General features: G+C 35.7%; 3 protein-coding genes across 12 annotated transcripts; 1 reads left to right on the top strand and 2 right to left on the bottom strand.

Annotated features, from left to right (window-relative positions):
• Nucleotides 1-1,727: 1,727 nt before the first annotated feature.
• On the top strand, nucleotides 1,728-3,287 carry LOC120082035 (Glycosyl hydrolase superfamily protein). Its single transcript, XM_039037249.2, has one exon. The coding sequence runs from the start codon at nucleotides 1,865-1,867 to the stop codon at nucleotides 3,014-3,016; it is 1,152 nt and encodes a 383-aa protein (XP_038893177.1). The 5' UTR covers nucleotides 1,728-1,864; the 3' UTR covers nucleotides 3,017-3,287.
• Nucleotides 3,288-3,542: 255 nt separating this feature from the next.
• Nucleotides 3,543-8,391, bottom strand: LOC120080736 (HAD superfamily, subfamily IIIB acid phosphatase). 7 transcript variants are annotated; one of them, XM_090315144.1, is made up of 6 exons: nucleotides 7,465-7,705; nucleotides 7,345-7,371; nucleotides 7,073-7,206; nucleotides 5,699-6,146; nucleotides 4,883-5,059; nucleotides 3,543-4,270 (listed from the first exon to the last, which is right to left on the bottom strand). In XM_090315144.1, the coding sequence occupies exons 3-6, from the start codon at nucleotides 7,149-7,151 to the stop codon at nucleotides 3,994-3,996; spliced, it is 981 nt and encodes a 326-aa protein (XP_090171270.1). In that variant the 5' UTR covers nucleotides 7,152-7,206; nucleotides 7,345-7,371; nucleotides 7,465-7,705; the 3' UTR covers nucleotides 3,543-3,993. The 7 variants fall into 7 exon arrangements, with proteins under 7 accessions (XP_090171270.1, XP_038891288.1, XP_038891286.1 ...); XM_039035360.2 differs by having other exon boundaries at nucleotides 4,883-5,062; nucleotides 7,465-7,590; XM_039035358.2 differs by having other exon boundaries at nucleotides 4,883-5,062; nucleotides 7,345-7,899.
• Nucleotides 8,392-9,841: 1,450 nt separating this feature from the next.
• LOC120081791 (uncharacterized) lies at nucleotides 9,842-15,299 on the bottom strand. Of its 4 annotated transcripts, XM_039036957.2 has the most exons (11): nucleotides 15,072-15,297; nucleotides 14,714-14,956; nucleotides 14,384-14,521; nucleotides 13,965-14,180; nucleotides 13,679-13,861; nucleotides 13,274-13,495; nucleotides 11,812-11,928; nucleotides 11,589-11,732; nucleotides 11,193-11,294; nucleotides 10,567-10,635; nucleotides 9,842-10,309 (listed from the first exon to the last, which is right to left on the bottom strand). In XM_039036957.2, the coding sequence occupies exons 2-11, from the start codon at nucleotides 14,888-14,890 to the stop codon at nucleotides 10,076-10,078; spliced, it is 1,602 nt and encodes a 533-aa protein (XP_038892885.1). In that variant the 5' UTR covers nucleotides 14,891-14,956; nucleotides 15,072-15,297; the 3' UTR covers nucleotides 9,842-10,075. The 4 variants fall into 4 exon arrangements, with proteins under 4 accessions (XP_038892885.1, XP_038892884.1, XP_038892886.1 ...); XM_039036956.2 differs by having other exon boundaries at nucleotides 14,714-15,299; XM_039036958.2 differs by having other exon boundaries at nucleotides 14,384-14,518; nucleotides 14,714-15,264.
• Nucleotides 15,300-15,550: the final 251 nt, after the last annotated feature.

Below are 15,550 nucleotides of genomic sequence, written 5' to 3'. Positions count from 1 at the left end.
AAGAAAAGAAAATAAATAAACAGATTTAAATACTATTTAAATCTGTTTATTTATTTAAAGAAATTCCGATAGTAGAGGGGTCGGGCAAAGAACTCCCGACGGTGACTAGAAACCGTCGGGCTTTAAAGATATCCCGACAGTGGTTGGAGACCGTTGGGGTAAAGGACATAGCCCGACGGTCTCTAACTGTCGGGCGATAGATATATCCCGACAGTCTACGTCACTGTCGGGTGAAAAGTAAAATGCTCGACAGAACCCTCACCGTCAAGATAAATTACCTTATCCCAACGGTTCACAGACCGTCAGGCTAATAGTCCAATCCCGACGGTATACCATCAGGGTTATGCCTTTTTTCCGATGGCTTTCTTTAGGGTCGGGAGAAAAGTCTCATCCTTATCCGTCGAGATAATTCTTTTTCCCTATGGTAGGGCTTCCAAACCGTTAGGAAAGGTTTTCCTGACGAAGCTTCCCCCCACGATTTTGCCGACGACGTGTCAACCGTCGGGAAAGATTGTCCCAACGACCTTTTTAGCTTCTGTCGATGGCCCCCAGCGTCGGGATTAACCCAAAATCTTGTAGTGAATAAGAGTTATTTAAGGTGAAAAAAATTACAACCTGAATAATTGGATTGGATATAAAAAATGTTTCAATCTAACCCAACCCAATCCACGAACACCCCTTATGTTATGCTTCTTTTGAAATGTTCAATACATTAATAATTCTCAATTAGATACTTCCCTAAAAGTTTTGTTAGAATTTGTTGACACAAAATTGCATAATATTAAATTATTGTCTTAATATGTTTGGCAACCATGGCGGAAAATTTGCACAAATTTTTTTTTATAAGAATTAGTTATGTTAATTCAGTTCAAGTTTTTACAATTTTATGGTTCTAAATAGACGTAATTGAATAGTTTCACACGCTAATGTATCGTCAATATCATTTAGATGAAGGAAACAAAATTTTCTATGTGCTACTTTTTCTAATTTCCAACTTAAAATTTTCTATGTGCTACTTTTTCTAATTTCTAATTTTTCTCAATTTTTAGCTTTATTTTTTATCCAAAACTTCCATATCTAAAGAAATTGAATTTGAAAAATAACAACATATATTTATTTTTAACCTCATTCAAACTTTCTTCGTTAAATTTTCACATCATTTCACCAAAAATTGAATTATTTTTAATTTTTCTTTTACCATCCAAAATATTCATTTTTACACAATTTCACCTAAAAATATTCATAAACTTTATATTATTTTTCCATTTCTTTTTAAATTTTTTACTCACACAACTACATTACACAAACGTTTACAATATACATCTATTATTATCTTATTATATAGAAATGATAATTAAAATGATTAGTTATAATCTAATTAAAAACACAATGAAAGTTTCATTAACTAATTATAATAATTTAAATCAATTTCCATAAAGTTTTTCGAAATTTTCATCAACCATGGTATTTTCATCAATATTTCTGTAAGATCAAAACTTCGGCATTTCTATTGATATTTTAAATCTGATTGGCAACATATATATATATATATATATATATATCACTCATATGCTACTCCATTAAAAGATGTGAGAGTTCAAATTATTACGTAACTGAAAATCTCAGTATATTTGAAATTTAGGAGTAGAATCGAAAATTTTAAAAGTAACCCCAAATTGAGAATAATAAAATAATTTTGCCCTTGAAGAAATTATGAGGACTAAATTGCAATCGCAACGGAAATTCCCGCCAAATCCAACTCACTCTCCGTAACAGTGAAGCAGTGTACATTCCACACATTCCCCCAATCTAAACTGCCAAATCAACCGCCGCCGATCAGTTCTCTCTCCGGCCGTCTTCCGCCATGCCGCTCCGGTCAATCTTCCTCACCATTTCCCTTCCTCTCTTCTTTCTCTCACTTCCCCATCCAACCAACTCCCTCACCACCATCGGCGTCACCTTCTCCGCCGCCACCGTCAACTCCACCCACCGCCTCCAGCCACCCGACTCAGTGGCCAAAGCCATAGATTCTCTCAAACTCACCGCCGTGAGACTTGAAGATTCCGACCCCAACGTAGTCCGAGCCTTCGCCTACACCAACATCACACTTCTCCTCACAATCCCTAATTTCATGGTCGCCCCCATCGCCGCCAATCGCTCCGCCGCTCTCGGATGGCTTTACGTTCATGTCGTCCCCTTCTACCCTCGGACGATCATCACCACCATCTCCGTCGGCAACGACTTTCTCGAAGCTTCCCCTGAATTCGCGACGGTTCTTTTGCCCGCAATCAGAAATGTTTACACGGCGCTTCGAAATTTAGGGATTCGTCAAATTTCGGTTTCTACTACGTTCTCGTTCGTCAGTATAATGGCGACTCCGTTCCCTCCTTCGGCGGCTAGGTTTCAAGATCCCGTTTCCGAAACTGTGATTAGGCCTTTGCTTCAGTTTCTAAGAGACACCAATTCGTCGTTCTTGATTAATATTTACCCTTACAATTTGTACAGATTGAACTCCGAAATCCCAATTGCATATGCTCTGTTTCAGAATCACCCTTTCAATTTCAGGGATGATGTGATCACTGGTGTCCGGTACCAGAATCTTTTTGATTCCATGGTAGATGCAGTGATTAGTGCAATGGTAGTGGCCGGACACGAGAATGTTCCATTGATCGTGACGGAGACTGGGTGGCCAAGCTTGGGGACCGACTCCGGCGAGGTCGAAGCGAATCATGCTTATGCAGAAATGTACCTGAAGGGGTTGGTTGCACACCTGAAATCGGGTTTTGGAACGCCGTTGAGGAGGGAAGGAGTGATGCAAACTTACATATATCAGCTGTTTGATGGGGAAGAAGAACAGGGAGCTCGACCTGTGCGAAAATGGGGGCTTCTGTATCCCAATATGACTAGGAAGTATGATGTCGTCTTCTCCAAGTCTGCTGGAATTGGAGAGCAAAGTGCTTTTCTGAAGATTGCAGCCTGGTATTTTGGGGTTTTTGTTCTAACGAAGTTGTGGTAACATCTTACTCATTTCATTTTCGTAATTTTTTCATTAGGTTCTGAATTAGGTTCAGCTCTAATTCCTGATGAGTTTAACCTGCGTTTTGTGAATCCTGTGATTCTTGAGCTTTGTGTTGCTGGTTCTTGTTATGGCAACCTCCCTTGTTATTAGAGATAGCTTTCATCGTTTGTTTAAATGTCAATGGCTGCAAATTCCTTTTCTGAATTTGTGTTCAGATGAGTTAGAATCTTTCATAGAATATTCAATGAAGTTTGGTTCTTATTTTCCACAGAGATTGCCTCTTTTTGTTTATTGTTTTTGTTGAATCATTTGGATATGGTGTATGATGATTGGTAGTAAGTTGGCCAAACTCATCTTTTAACATTGTTAAGTATGTCATTTGCATTGGGAATGGAAGTACATGCATATCATTATTTTCCATTCTAAACTTAGAAATTCCTTTTAAAAAAAAACACTATTCAAGCACTATTAGATTTCAGTGTTTTAAGGACAAAGTGTTCCCTATCACCAAAAAGATGGTAGGTGAGTGGGGGATCCTAAACAGTTGGTGATTGATTGAATGAATAATTGAAGGAAAACAAAAGTGAAACACTGGTCTTGAGAGAGGGAACTAGGGAAGTAAAAACCGAAAGGTGTCAAACAAAGAAATTGTTGAAAATTTCTTGGTCAGCAAACAAATTGGTATGAACATGGAGAAGAGGGCATAATATAACAAATAATGTGTACAGCTGCTGGTGCCTGGCTGTTGGTGTCGATGCCGTTGAAGACGAGGAATGTAGGATTGTGTGAAACTCATCACAAAATCAAATTATATACAACAAAATGAACATGCAACTGTCTCCTTACATTCGTGATTGCCTCCATTGAATGGCATGAACATGATGATCCATAGCAACTCCTCCGACTGTATGTGCTTCTTTTTTACCATTTTACATAAGAGAACTTGTGTGAGACTCAACCAGCTGTAGAGAAGCCTAAATTGACTTATACCGTGCAATATCTTGGAATGGCTCACATGACAACAAATTTCCAGAGTAAATCACTTTCTTTGTGTGTTTACTCAATTTTTGATGATTGATATTTAAGTACATGGGGTTTGGAAGCTTATAAATACGAGTTCCAACTGATGGTGCTGACAAGGCATCCATGTGGCTGCTCATCACACCTACAACACGGAATCCCTCGTTCTGCAATACAGCTTGTTGCTGACTGAAGTATTCCCGATGATCTATCTTCATTCCATCATCCATCCTGCAAGAAATTTTCAAACAAAATGTTCTTAAATATGCATAATGGTCATAAGAAAGACAAAATCTATACATAGAACATAAAAATTATGCCCACATAGGCAGAAAAAAAAAAAGCTAGGCTCCAATTATATCACAGATAGAGAAACAGCATGCATGATAAACAATTGCATTATATCTTTTTCACTTTTCAATGGGAAAGCCCGAAAAAAATGATAGGAATGCTATTAGTTAGAGAGTATGTTCGTAATTAGTTAGAGAGGTCGTTATGGAATTTGGTTATAAATAGGAGGGAGATTGAGAAAATTTTAGTGAGTGATTTAGGGTTTGAAAGCAATCTCAAGAGGGATGGTCCAAGTACCTCGAATACTGATTTTATCTATATATTTGGGTTCTATCAAAAACTTGCAGTCTTGTTGAATATTTCCAGGATTTGCCAACTAGTTGAACAAGTTTTGTTTGAGCAATAATTTTGATCTGATATGAAACAGAGCACCTTGATCCAAATCAAAAGAGGAAGAGGAAGAGGAAGAGGAAGAAGGATTTCAACAACATCGTAAACTAAGGTAAATTTTTATTGTAAAGCCTGCCTATAAAATGGAAATATTGAAGATACCTCATAATCAACTGTAGCCAACCTTTATACCCTGCAGAAGTAAGATGTTCAATAGTGGCATTCCTATTAACGTCTGACTTTCTTGATATTAAGGTTATAGGCCATCTGCAAGATCTGAGTTTCTTGTACAATTTTAGAAGAAAGTTTTGCTTCAATCTCTTGGCCTGGTCGACACAACTACTGCACCCATAATTAAATTGATCAAGAGAATTTATTTTTATGTTACTCAACCAGGAACCGAAGCAGAAGACTGTAATACAACAATACTAAGGTCTTGTTTGGTAACAATTTCGTTTTTTTGTTTTTCGTTGTTGAAAATTAAGCCCATCTCCTCCTCATTTTTTTACCATGATTTGCATCTTTCTTAAGTACGATGGTTAAATTTTTAGCCAAGTTCCAAATTCCAAAACAAGTTTCTAAAAGCTACTTTTTCTAGTTTTCAAAATTTGGCTTGGTTTTTTAAACCATTGGTAAAAAGCAGATAACAAAGGAAGAAAATTTGAGGTGGAAGTAGTGTCTATAAGCTTAATTTTAAAAAACAAAATGATTACCAAAGGGAGCCTAAATATTGATATTCACACCCATAATGTTCTAACATATTGCATTTCTCACGGTTGAAGGTAAAGTCCATTGAAAATCTAATTTCAAGGTGGAAAAGGATCTTGAGTTTTCAAAAAGTATGAAGATGAAATATAATGCTATGGGAAACAACCTAGTAAAAGAATAATATAAAATTTGGTGTTATCATGACCAATAATGATAATTATCAATGATAGAACAGAAAGAAAGAACACTACACAGATATCAGGAAAGTACCTAGAGATTAGCAGGTCGTTGTAATCACGGTTAGTGAAAAGAAGGTCATCTATGTCCATCAGCACGATATCTTGACTGTTGCCTACTTTGGCAGCACTACAGAAATACTTGTCAACCACCTGCAGTATAGAATACAAATCTCTTTCATATTGCCCGCTTTTAATGTATTGAATGGAAACATCCTTGCAAAATGAAGGTATCCCATCTGTTTCCAGGCTATTTAGCTCCAAATGCACAGATAGAGCCTTGCAATAGTCATAATCAACACTTGATTTTTGAATCTCAACAATTCCTCCACTTCTGTTTTGACAATATTGCAACATTACAGTCAATGAGACCAGTAAAGTGATAAGTAACACTCCAACAGTAACTAGTGCACCAATGAAAATTGTTGCTGTTAAAGGTGCCATGTAGAATCCCGACTCTATGATATAGCGGCTTCCCATATCTGCCTCATTAAAAGGATAACAATAACTATGCATTCAAATGATCCTCAAATACCAGTAAAAGTTCTTCCATCACATTGTTATACATCAATAATCTAATAACTGCAATGTTGACTACCACAAGAACGGCAAAGACGATGGCACAGTACATCTCCTATCAGATTAGCCTCACTCGTTTTCAAATTACGGCCTATTAATGATACTAGGTAAGGCTTGTTTCAATGAGTATTCAAAAATTATATCTGAAATGTTTCCTAGTCCAACAAGTTGTTTGCAAAGATTTTTTAATTAAATGTTTTCATTCATTCATGGTTTTCCTGTTCATTGTATTGACTAGATAGTAGATGGTAGATACTGTAGAATTCAATAAAAAAAAGGTTATATGAAAAGTAAATATTAGTCGCCAGATATTTTGTGATTATCAGTTCTTTTCCATTGATGCTAATTCAAATACTTTCTGCAATCTCCTTTGTTCTTTCTTTTAGAGATAACTTATCCTCCTCTTTGTGCACATCTTTACATCAGTGCATATCCTCTTCTATGTTTCTCATATGTATATTGTTTTCTGCTTTTTAACAATGTAATCTATTTTCTGACAATAATTAGCTAAAAGAGAATCCTCAACATCAGAATATCCTGTATCTTTCTTATTAGTTATTACTAACAAAGAGAAAACTGATCATAAAACAGCCTGAAAAACTTATCTAAATTCTCAACTATGTTTTTAGTAATCTTTGACATAAAAATAAAGGAAATCATATCAGGCAATAACAAATCCTCATGAAATCAAACATTCCATATCTGGAAGTTTTTGAATTCTCTTGTTGCTTCTATGAAACAAGCCAAACATGCTTCTCTTTCAGTAAACTGATTCAACTTCATGAAAAGAGACCATAAGGGAAAGAGAAGGATGTATTAAATTCCACACCTGAATTCCCAGAACTTCCCCCAGTAGAATGACTCTGAGTAGAGAACTGGCGCTCCATTTCATTCCCATAAGCAGACATTGTTCAAACAATTTCCAATATCTCAGAAAAGAAAAATCCTCAGCATAAGGGTCATCTGTAAACATCCCAAATGTGCAATCGATAATCAGAGTTCAGTTTCGAAAGCCTAGAAAAGCAATTTCAAATAAAAGTTTGAACATCCCAGCACAGAACAAATAAAAAATTGCAAGTAAGCTTTATATTGTTGACTTACTCAGAAGCAGAAAGCTCTTCAATCAATCTGTGAAACGAAACCCAATTTCAAAACCCATCTAGAATTAGATCAGAAGTAAACAAATACCGAAGGATTCAGGATTGGATATGAACATCATACCAATAATTTTGGTCGATAAGCCAACAGTTACCAAGTTGAACACAGAAATTTATGGTGGGTCATAAGCTATCGATTTCTGGGCTAAGAGACGAGACTTTCTATTTTATGGGTTTTGTCCGGGAGGTGGGAAAAACTCGGAAAACGTAAGAAAAATAATACCCAAATGTAAGCGAAAGCGACACATCTACTGTTTTGGCGATGGGTCTGTAAAAGATTCGAAGCAATGATCAAGAAATCAGAAAGAGAATGGGCAGAGTGATCTTCTTCAACCTTCCAGGGGTGAGATAAATTAGGAAAAACCAGAACTATAAAGAAGTGAAGATCTGTAGTTTTTTTTTTTTTCTTTTCTTTTCTTTTTTGCTCAATCATTACAGGAGAGATCAAACCATCAACCACGGTATATGCTGGCATGGTATCCTTAGTACTCAATAAGTTAAAAAATCAAACCATCAACCACGGTCATTCTTTTATACTCTGTCGTCTTGAAGTGATTTTTTATTTATGGGGGGCAAACTTCTTTATCAGTGACCTATTTTCAGGGACCCAAATGAGATTCGACTTTCAACAATTTACGATTTTTGGCTTTTGGCTTTTTGCTTATAGCAGCATAAGGTGAAATTACTAAAACAACTAAAAATGCACGCACGATGGGTTTTTGTTTCTTGATTCTCGCTTCCAGTTCAGTTCTTTTCTTTCTTCAAGCTTATTTCTTTGTTCTACAACCTCTTGGATTCAAACCTTCTAGACTTTTTTCTTCGTTATGCAAGAGCTCTCTCTTCGATGAGCGCAATCTTCCATCATCATCCCTCTTCTCCATAAGCGTGAATCAGAATCGGACTCTCTCTCTCAGACAAATCGAGAAGCACAATCTATTCACCCAGAATCGAGAAGCGAGGGTGACAATGGAGTGGTGAGAAATTTATAATCATAGAAGAAGTAAATTGAGGAGGAGATTAGAGGAGCAGGAATCAAGAAAGCGAAAGTGAGATCCTCGGATATCACGTGTATTTTGGTCATTTTGGTAATTTCACCCATCATGAAGTAAGCAAAAAGCTAAAGAAAATAAATAAATAAAGGAAAACTATGTTTTCAAAAGGTAGAGTTAGATCTCATTTGAGCCCCTAAAAAGAAGTCATTCTTACAAAAATCACCTCTTTTTATGGACCCAAATGAAAAAGACGAGAGTTTTGAAAAGTTAAAATGTTTTTTTACCTTGTGTACGTAATCACATCGTGAAATTACTGGAACATCCCTGAAAAACATGCTGGTGGCCTAACTACTCGATACTCATTCTAATTACTTGATTCTATGCAATCATGCTAAATTTCATTTTCGTACAATTCTTCAGGTCGTTCGTATGAATCTCCTCAAGTTACTTCCTCACATAATTAATAAATTGTTTATTTTAATTTCATATGGTAATGATAGGTTATATTTTGCTGGAGATAAAAAACTTGCAGAGGTGGAGAATTTGATATCAACTTTTAGATGGTAATCGATACATTATTTATTGAGTTATATTTTAATTGACTAGTGATATTAGGTTCTAAGATCTTACCTATGAAATATAATGATTCTTAAATTAGTTTTAAAAAATCAAATACGTTTATAGATTTTTAAAAAAAAAATCGTGAGATTATGATATTTTATTTTTGAGATGTGGTCCATCTATTCAAGAAAATGTAGTCCTATTCAAATTTTCTTTTTTAAAATTGAGTAATATTTAAATACATATCAAAATGTAACTTGCTCTAATTATATATAAAAAAATCTTCAAAAATATTTTTGAAAGTTAAAAAGTGATCTAGATTGCATTCCAAGTATTTTTTTTTTTTTTTCTAAATTTTAGCAGATATAATTCGCATTAGAAAAAGTTAGTTTGGTACGCAACTATGTTTGTAAAGATTTTGAAGCTATCTATAAATAAAATTAAGTTTATTATTTGATTTGTCTAAAATTTAAGACTTTAGTCAACTATCATGATGGTGTATGTTTAGAATAATTAAAGTTATTAATTTTTAAAGATAAAAGAATTTATGAATAGTTACACTTGTAAAGTAATAGCATCATCCTTCTTAAAATAAATATTAAAATTGTTGTATGATTTAGTTTAAATTATCAAACTCTTAAAATCTTATCATTCATATGATGTGACAATCAATTAATCAGAGAAAAACTTGATGACCTCTGTTTCAAATCTCTATTATTTCTAAATATTCACAATTTTTTTTTCTCAATCTACTCGCTCATCAGTCATCACTCCTCATCTACCATATCTCTGCTACATACAATTTTTTTTTTTTTCTAAATATTCACAAATATGTTTTCTTTCTTTGAGTGCAAACTTCAAACCTCATGTAAAGATGGACGATTGTTATATTCCTAAATCGAGCTATGCTCAAGTTGACATAGTTTTTCCAATTAGCCACAGTCAATATACAAACACTTACCCTCTGCAAACTTCATGCGTTTATTAAGTTACATAAATTTTTATCTTGTAAACAGGTCAGAAATGGGAACAGGAATATAAGGCTAGAACCAAAGTTGAATGTTTAAATGTTATACAACACTTCAAAAATGTGACCTAGTGAAATCAATGCCCCCTTAGAATTTAGAAGAGCTCTCCTCTGTTCACAAGATTCAAGGCCATGTCTACATCCTTGGCCAATTCAACCGCTGCTCCAACATAGCTATGAGGTGTTAGATTCAACAGAATTGTCTTACCTTCATTTGGTAATTCCAACCCTTCAATAAATCTCCTTATGCTTTCCTTAGTAACTGTTTTTCCTCTGGTTAATTCCTTTAGCTTCTCATAAGGCTCAGGGACACCATATCGTCGCATGACCTTCAAGAAATAGATAATTGATGATTATGGAAATACAATATCATTGGACTATCCCTATGAAACTTCATGAACCAAATAGATATATCTAACTTTGGTGTGACCGATCTGATTACTACAGTGCTAATGAGCTGAGCAAAATGCTACTAAATGGGGGCAACGTAACCCGCTCCAAGCAAACAACCAGCAGTCTCAGTAGAGTTTATATAACACAAGCACCAAAGGAGCAATTAAAGAAAAATGCTTATCAACATACGTACCGTTTGTATGGGTTCGGCAAGGACCTCCCATGATTGGTCCAAATCGTCATTGATACGGGTTTCATTAACCTACAATGCAATGATAATTAAGTTTAAGAAATGCCCCATATAGACTATATGGACAGAACAAACCAGGAGGAAGAAACTGTGTTAAGAACCTTGAAAAATATGAGATTTAAAAAGCAAAGTAACAGTTAATTCCGTCAGTTTGTTACATGTGGTTTTTCTAAATCACCCATATGATGGAAAAGGTTATTTGTGCTTCCTAGTAGCCAGTATTTTATTACTTCAGCACATCTGCAGATGAATTCTTTCATTTGGATAAGTTAATAACAGACTTAAAGTTTCATTCTTACCAATCAATAGATGAACATTAAGGGGTTATCAGTTTTCTTAACCACAAATCAGGCGTCCAATTCTATTGAATCTCTACCTCTTTTTCTCATTAATGTTGCACGCTCACTCACTGTTTTTATTCTCATTAACTTTATTTCTCCCATTATACATCAGCAAACTTGAGTAGTCACAAATTATAACCCACCAAAAAAGTGGAAGACGATTATCTGACAACTACAATTTTTCACAAAACTAATGGTAATTAACGTTTATGATGATTATCTGAGTACCTGAAGCTTTGATATCCCCTGAAGTGTGCTTTTGTAGGCAAGAAGAGAGTGTCCAAGTCCAACTCCCATGTTCCTTAAAACAGTAGAATCAGTCAAGTCGCGCTGCAAAAGAGACAGAAGTTCTCCAAGTTAAATACAATAACTGAAGACCTACATGAAATGAAAATTTTGATGAGTCAGTGAAAGATAGACTAGCGAATACAGTTTTTACATTATTAAATACATTTTTGTGTTATTTAGCATAGTTGTAATAAAAATAAAATCCATAGCCCAAGACTTCAGAAATCACGATTATGGTACTAGAGCCTACACTCACATTGTCACATCTCACACATAATTACCATTTACCAACTCAAAGAATTGAAGAAAAAATCAAATGTCAAGATAAAGGTATACCTGCCATCGAGATATGGGTAACTTCTCACTTAATTGGGCCAATGCTCCATTAGCTACACCAAGATTACCTTCACTATTTTCAAAATCAATGGGGTTTACTTTGTGAGGCATTGTCGAAGAACCAATTTCACCTGCCTTTGTTATCTGCATAAAATGGTAAATAATCAAATAATCTATCTTTTCCTCCAGAGATAATAACGATGAGATGCATTAAAACACTCACCTGTTTAAAATAGCCCAAAGATATATAACCCCAAATATCTCTGTCAAAATCAATCAAGATATTATTGTATCTCACAATGGTAAAAAAGAGTTTAGCCATGTAGTCATGAGTTTCAATCTGAAAAAAAGAGTACAATAATACAGTTAGCAATTTGGGAAAGTAATCAAATTGTCTAATTTTAAACTCTAAAAGCTTATTCCACCTAGTGTCTAATATATATGTCTATTAGATAACTTCGGAAGATAAGCATTGCAACCATGTAGACTAAAACAATCTTTTCTTTCTTTTTGATAAGAAACAAGCTCATATATCCATCGGAGAACAAACGAGAACAGCCTAAGGGCAGGGGGTTGAGAAGACCTCCCCCCCCCAAAAAAAAAAAAAAAACACTAGTGTATAAGAGCCTTCCAATTGGTGAAAATCATCGAAAGGCTATAATTACAAAAGAATTTGGTGTAATAAGTGTACCACCAAGAAGTTGTATGTTGAACAATAGTCTAAAAATAATCAAAAGAAGCAAACTTATCTTTAAAAATTATACTATTCCTTTCTTTCCAAATGCACCACAAGAGGGCCCGCGAAGCACATCTCCAAAGGATATTCCCTTTAGCACCAAAGGGTCTACCAATGAGCCCATCCAGCATCCAGTTGACAACTTTGTTTGGGAGGCAACAATCTAACCCAAAAGTTCTAAATAAGAGAGTCCCCCCTTATCAGTGTAGGAACATATGATCAAGGGTCTCTTCATTTTTTCAGGCAAAGGCAGCGGACAGAGGGGCTAAGAGAGTAAATTTTGAGTTTCCTTTGAAGCTTATCGTGTGTATTTAGGCTTCTATAAGTAAGGGACCAAAGGAAGAACTTCACCTTTTTGATTTTAAGCTTCCAGACAAGACTCACCAACAGAAAAGTGGAGACAGAGATTCTCTGAATTTCAAAAAGGTAGTTTTAGTTGTAAATTTCCCCGAGGGGTCTAACTTCCATTTAAGGCAGTCACGTCCACTCTGAGGCGCCCAAGAGTTCAAGATTTCCACCACAGCTATCATATCTCCCAACTCTCCATCCAAAACATTTATTCTGAGGCCAAGCTCCCAAGACTGATTGGAAGCACACCAACAATCCGCAACCACGGCGTCCTTTTTTCAAGGACAGAGAAAAAATATCAGGAAATTTCTGAGCGAGGGGTTGAGTGTCACACCATATGTCCATCCAAAATCTGATAGTTTTCCCATCACCCACTAGAAAATCTGTGAAGTTAAAAAATTGCTCTTTATGTTTAAGAATACCAGCCCACAGCCTAGAGCCTCTTCCCCTTTTAGTATTATTAGTATACCAATGAGACCATCAAGCCGAGAAAAGAATATAAAGTCAAACTTAAGCCTAGCAAAGAATGAAACACCAAAGAAAAAAGCCTACACAAAACATTTCATCAAAAGGCAAGTCAAATTCCAATATAAAGACAAACCTGAGTTACGTAGGGATTGAAGCTCAATCCCAAAGAGTTCACAAACTCTTCGGCCACTTTAGGCCAGTTAACATTCGGATATGCAACAAGATGTGCATTATAGTTTCCAACTGCGCCAGCAAACTTTCCCATTATCTTGACCTTGGAAACTTCCAACCTTTCTCTACTTAGTCTGACAGCAAAAATTGCCATTTCCTTTCCCAGGGTTGAAGGTGATGCTGGCTATACAAAATAAGGAAAAAAATAACATATGAGGGTTTTGCTCATAAGAATATCACACATTTTTAAGTCACTGAAAATCTTAATCTAACACACTAAAAATGGCACAAGCACCAAATCATGAAATAGTTTAGGGTCTAAACAGTCAAAAAGATGAATACATCACATTTTTGGTCAGCCTAAAACCTGTCCATGGGTGCGGCAAAGCATTGGAATGCAAGCATTATCTTTGGCCATGGTGCTTATTGCATTTGTCAGCTTGTCCATAAAAGGAAGCACAACATTTTCCAATGACTCTTTCAGCATGAGTCCATGGGCAAGATTGTTAATGTCCTCGGATGTGCAAGAGAAATGAAAAAACTCAAGCACCTGGAATGCAAAAAAGAATCTTTAAAAGATCTTACAATGTTCTACAAACATATACAAGAAAAACATCTTTTATATAAACGGGAAACAGCAAGGTAAATCCCACCTTAGAAATCTCAGGATGTGATTGACACCTCTGTTTTAAGAAGTATTCGACAGCTTTCACATCGTGATTCGTCACTTTCTCAATGTTTTTGATCTCCAAAGCATCATCCTCACAGAAATTGTCAATTAGCCCTTGTAAAAAGGAAGAAGCATCTTCACTGAATCTTGGGACCTCTATGATTTCAGGTATTTCCGACAGCTTCACTAGCCACTTGATCTAAAGCAGAGTAGAAAACACAAAATCCCTTCAATAGATAACATTATAAAAACAAAGACCTTCCTCCTGTCCCACTATAATCAAAATAAAACTTAGAAACTGAGAAACAAAAACACCTTTCCTTCGCTGCAAGGAGAACATCAAATAAATTTATATAAGAACTATCTTACGAAATCAATCAATCAATCAAATTCAACAAGTACCTCAACCAGAACCCTGAAGAAGATTAACCCATATTCGCTTAGATAAGGGGCCAAGTCCTTGACCTTACCCCAATAACGACCATCTAAAGGGGATAAAGCCACCAAACTCGAAAGCTCATTTATAACACTGATCTTCTTCTGAGTAAAATGTAAAAAAAACAAAAAAAAACAAAAAAAAACAAAAAAAACAAAATCACAACCCAACATAAAAGAAACAGAAATAACTCATTTATCATCATCGTCCAAATATCTAAAGAAACAGAATCGAAACACTAACTCTAAAAGCAATGAATACCATGAAGTTCAGCTTAACAAGCATAGAAGAACAACCTTTTCCATGGGTACTTGGAAGTCTTTGAGAATGGCTTTGCAATCGAAATTTCTTGGGGGTTTATAAAAGGAAGCATTTGGAAAAATACTTGAGGGTTCTCTAGGGATTTGAAAACCCTTTGCCGCGCATAAGAATCGGGGCTGATCCAAAACCCTGCAGTTCGCTCCGATCTCCATGGAAGTTTTGAGAGTAGTGTTTTAAGAGTAGTGAGCTAAAACCCTTCTCTCTCGGCTGTTTTTCACCTGTGCTTCGAACTTTCAAAATAAAGATTTTTGGGACAAATGGACATATGAAATGAAATGTCCAAGTTGTCCCTAATGGGAAAAAAGCCCTAAAACGAAGTAAAAGGAATCTCACGCTGTCTTCTTCTCTCTCGCGCGACAAGTGATATCGGACGGGCGACAGTACCTTCGGACGGCGGTAACGTATCAATTAAGTGAAAGGGTCCACTTTCGCTCCTCCCCTCTCAGGTAGGAAAGTTTGTTTGAACCGTACGGACAACTCGGTGTTGCTGGGAAAATTTCACAAAATGACTCCAGACCAAAACACTTTTCTTGTCAATGACTTTTTACATTTTGTTCATGCGAAATTTTAAGGTTATCCCAAATTTTTAAAAAGCCTTCAAACCATACCACATTTCTTCTTCCTTCAACAATTTCTTCGGCCATTCATTCAATGTGCATTCAATACACCACCAAAACATTTTTCTCAACTAATATTTTTCCAATAGCATTGAAGAGAATGGAACGTAACTCTCATTATCCACTTTCTGTCGTCGAACTCCTTACGAAATTCTCTCATTGTTCTCTTGTAGCTTTCTCTCGGAGTTTCAGCCC

The sequence above is a fragment of the Benincasa hispida genome, chromosome 7 (genome assembly GCF_027475165.1).
Source record: "Benincasa hispida cultivar pf3 chromosome 7, pf3_genome.v1.1, whole genome shotgun sequence".
Lineage (NCBI taxonomy): Eukaryota > Viridiplantae > Streptophyta > Magnoliopsida > Cucurbitales > Cucurbitaceae > Benincasa > Benincasa hispida.
Note: the sequence above shows the minus strand (reverse complement) of the source record. Positions and strands in the feature narration are given on the sequence as shown.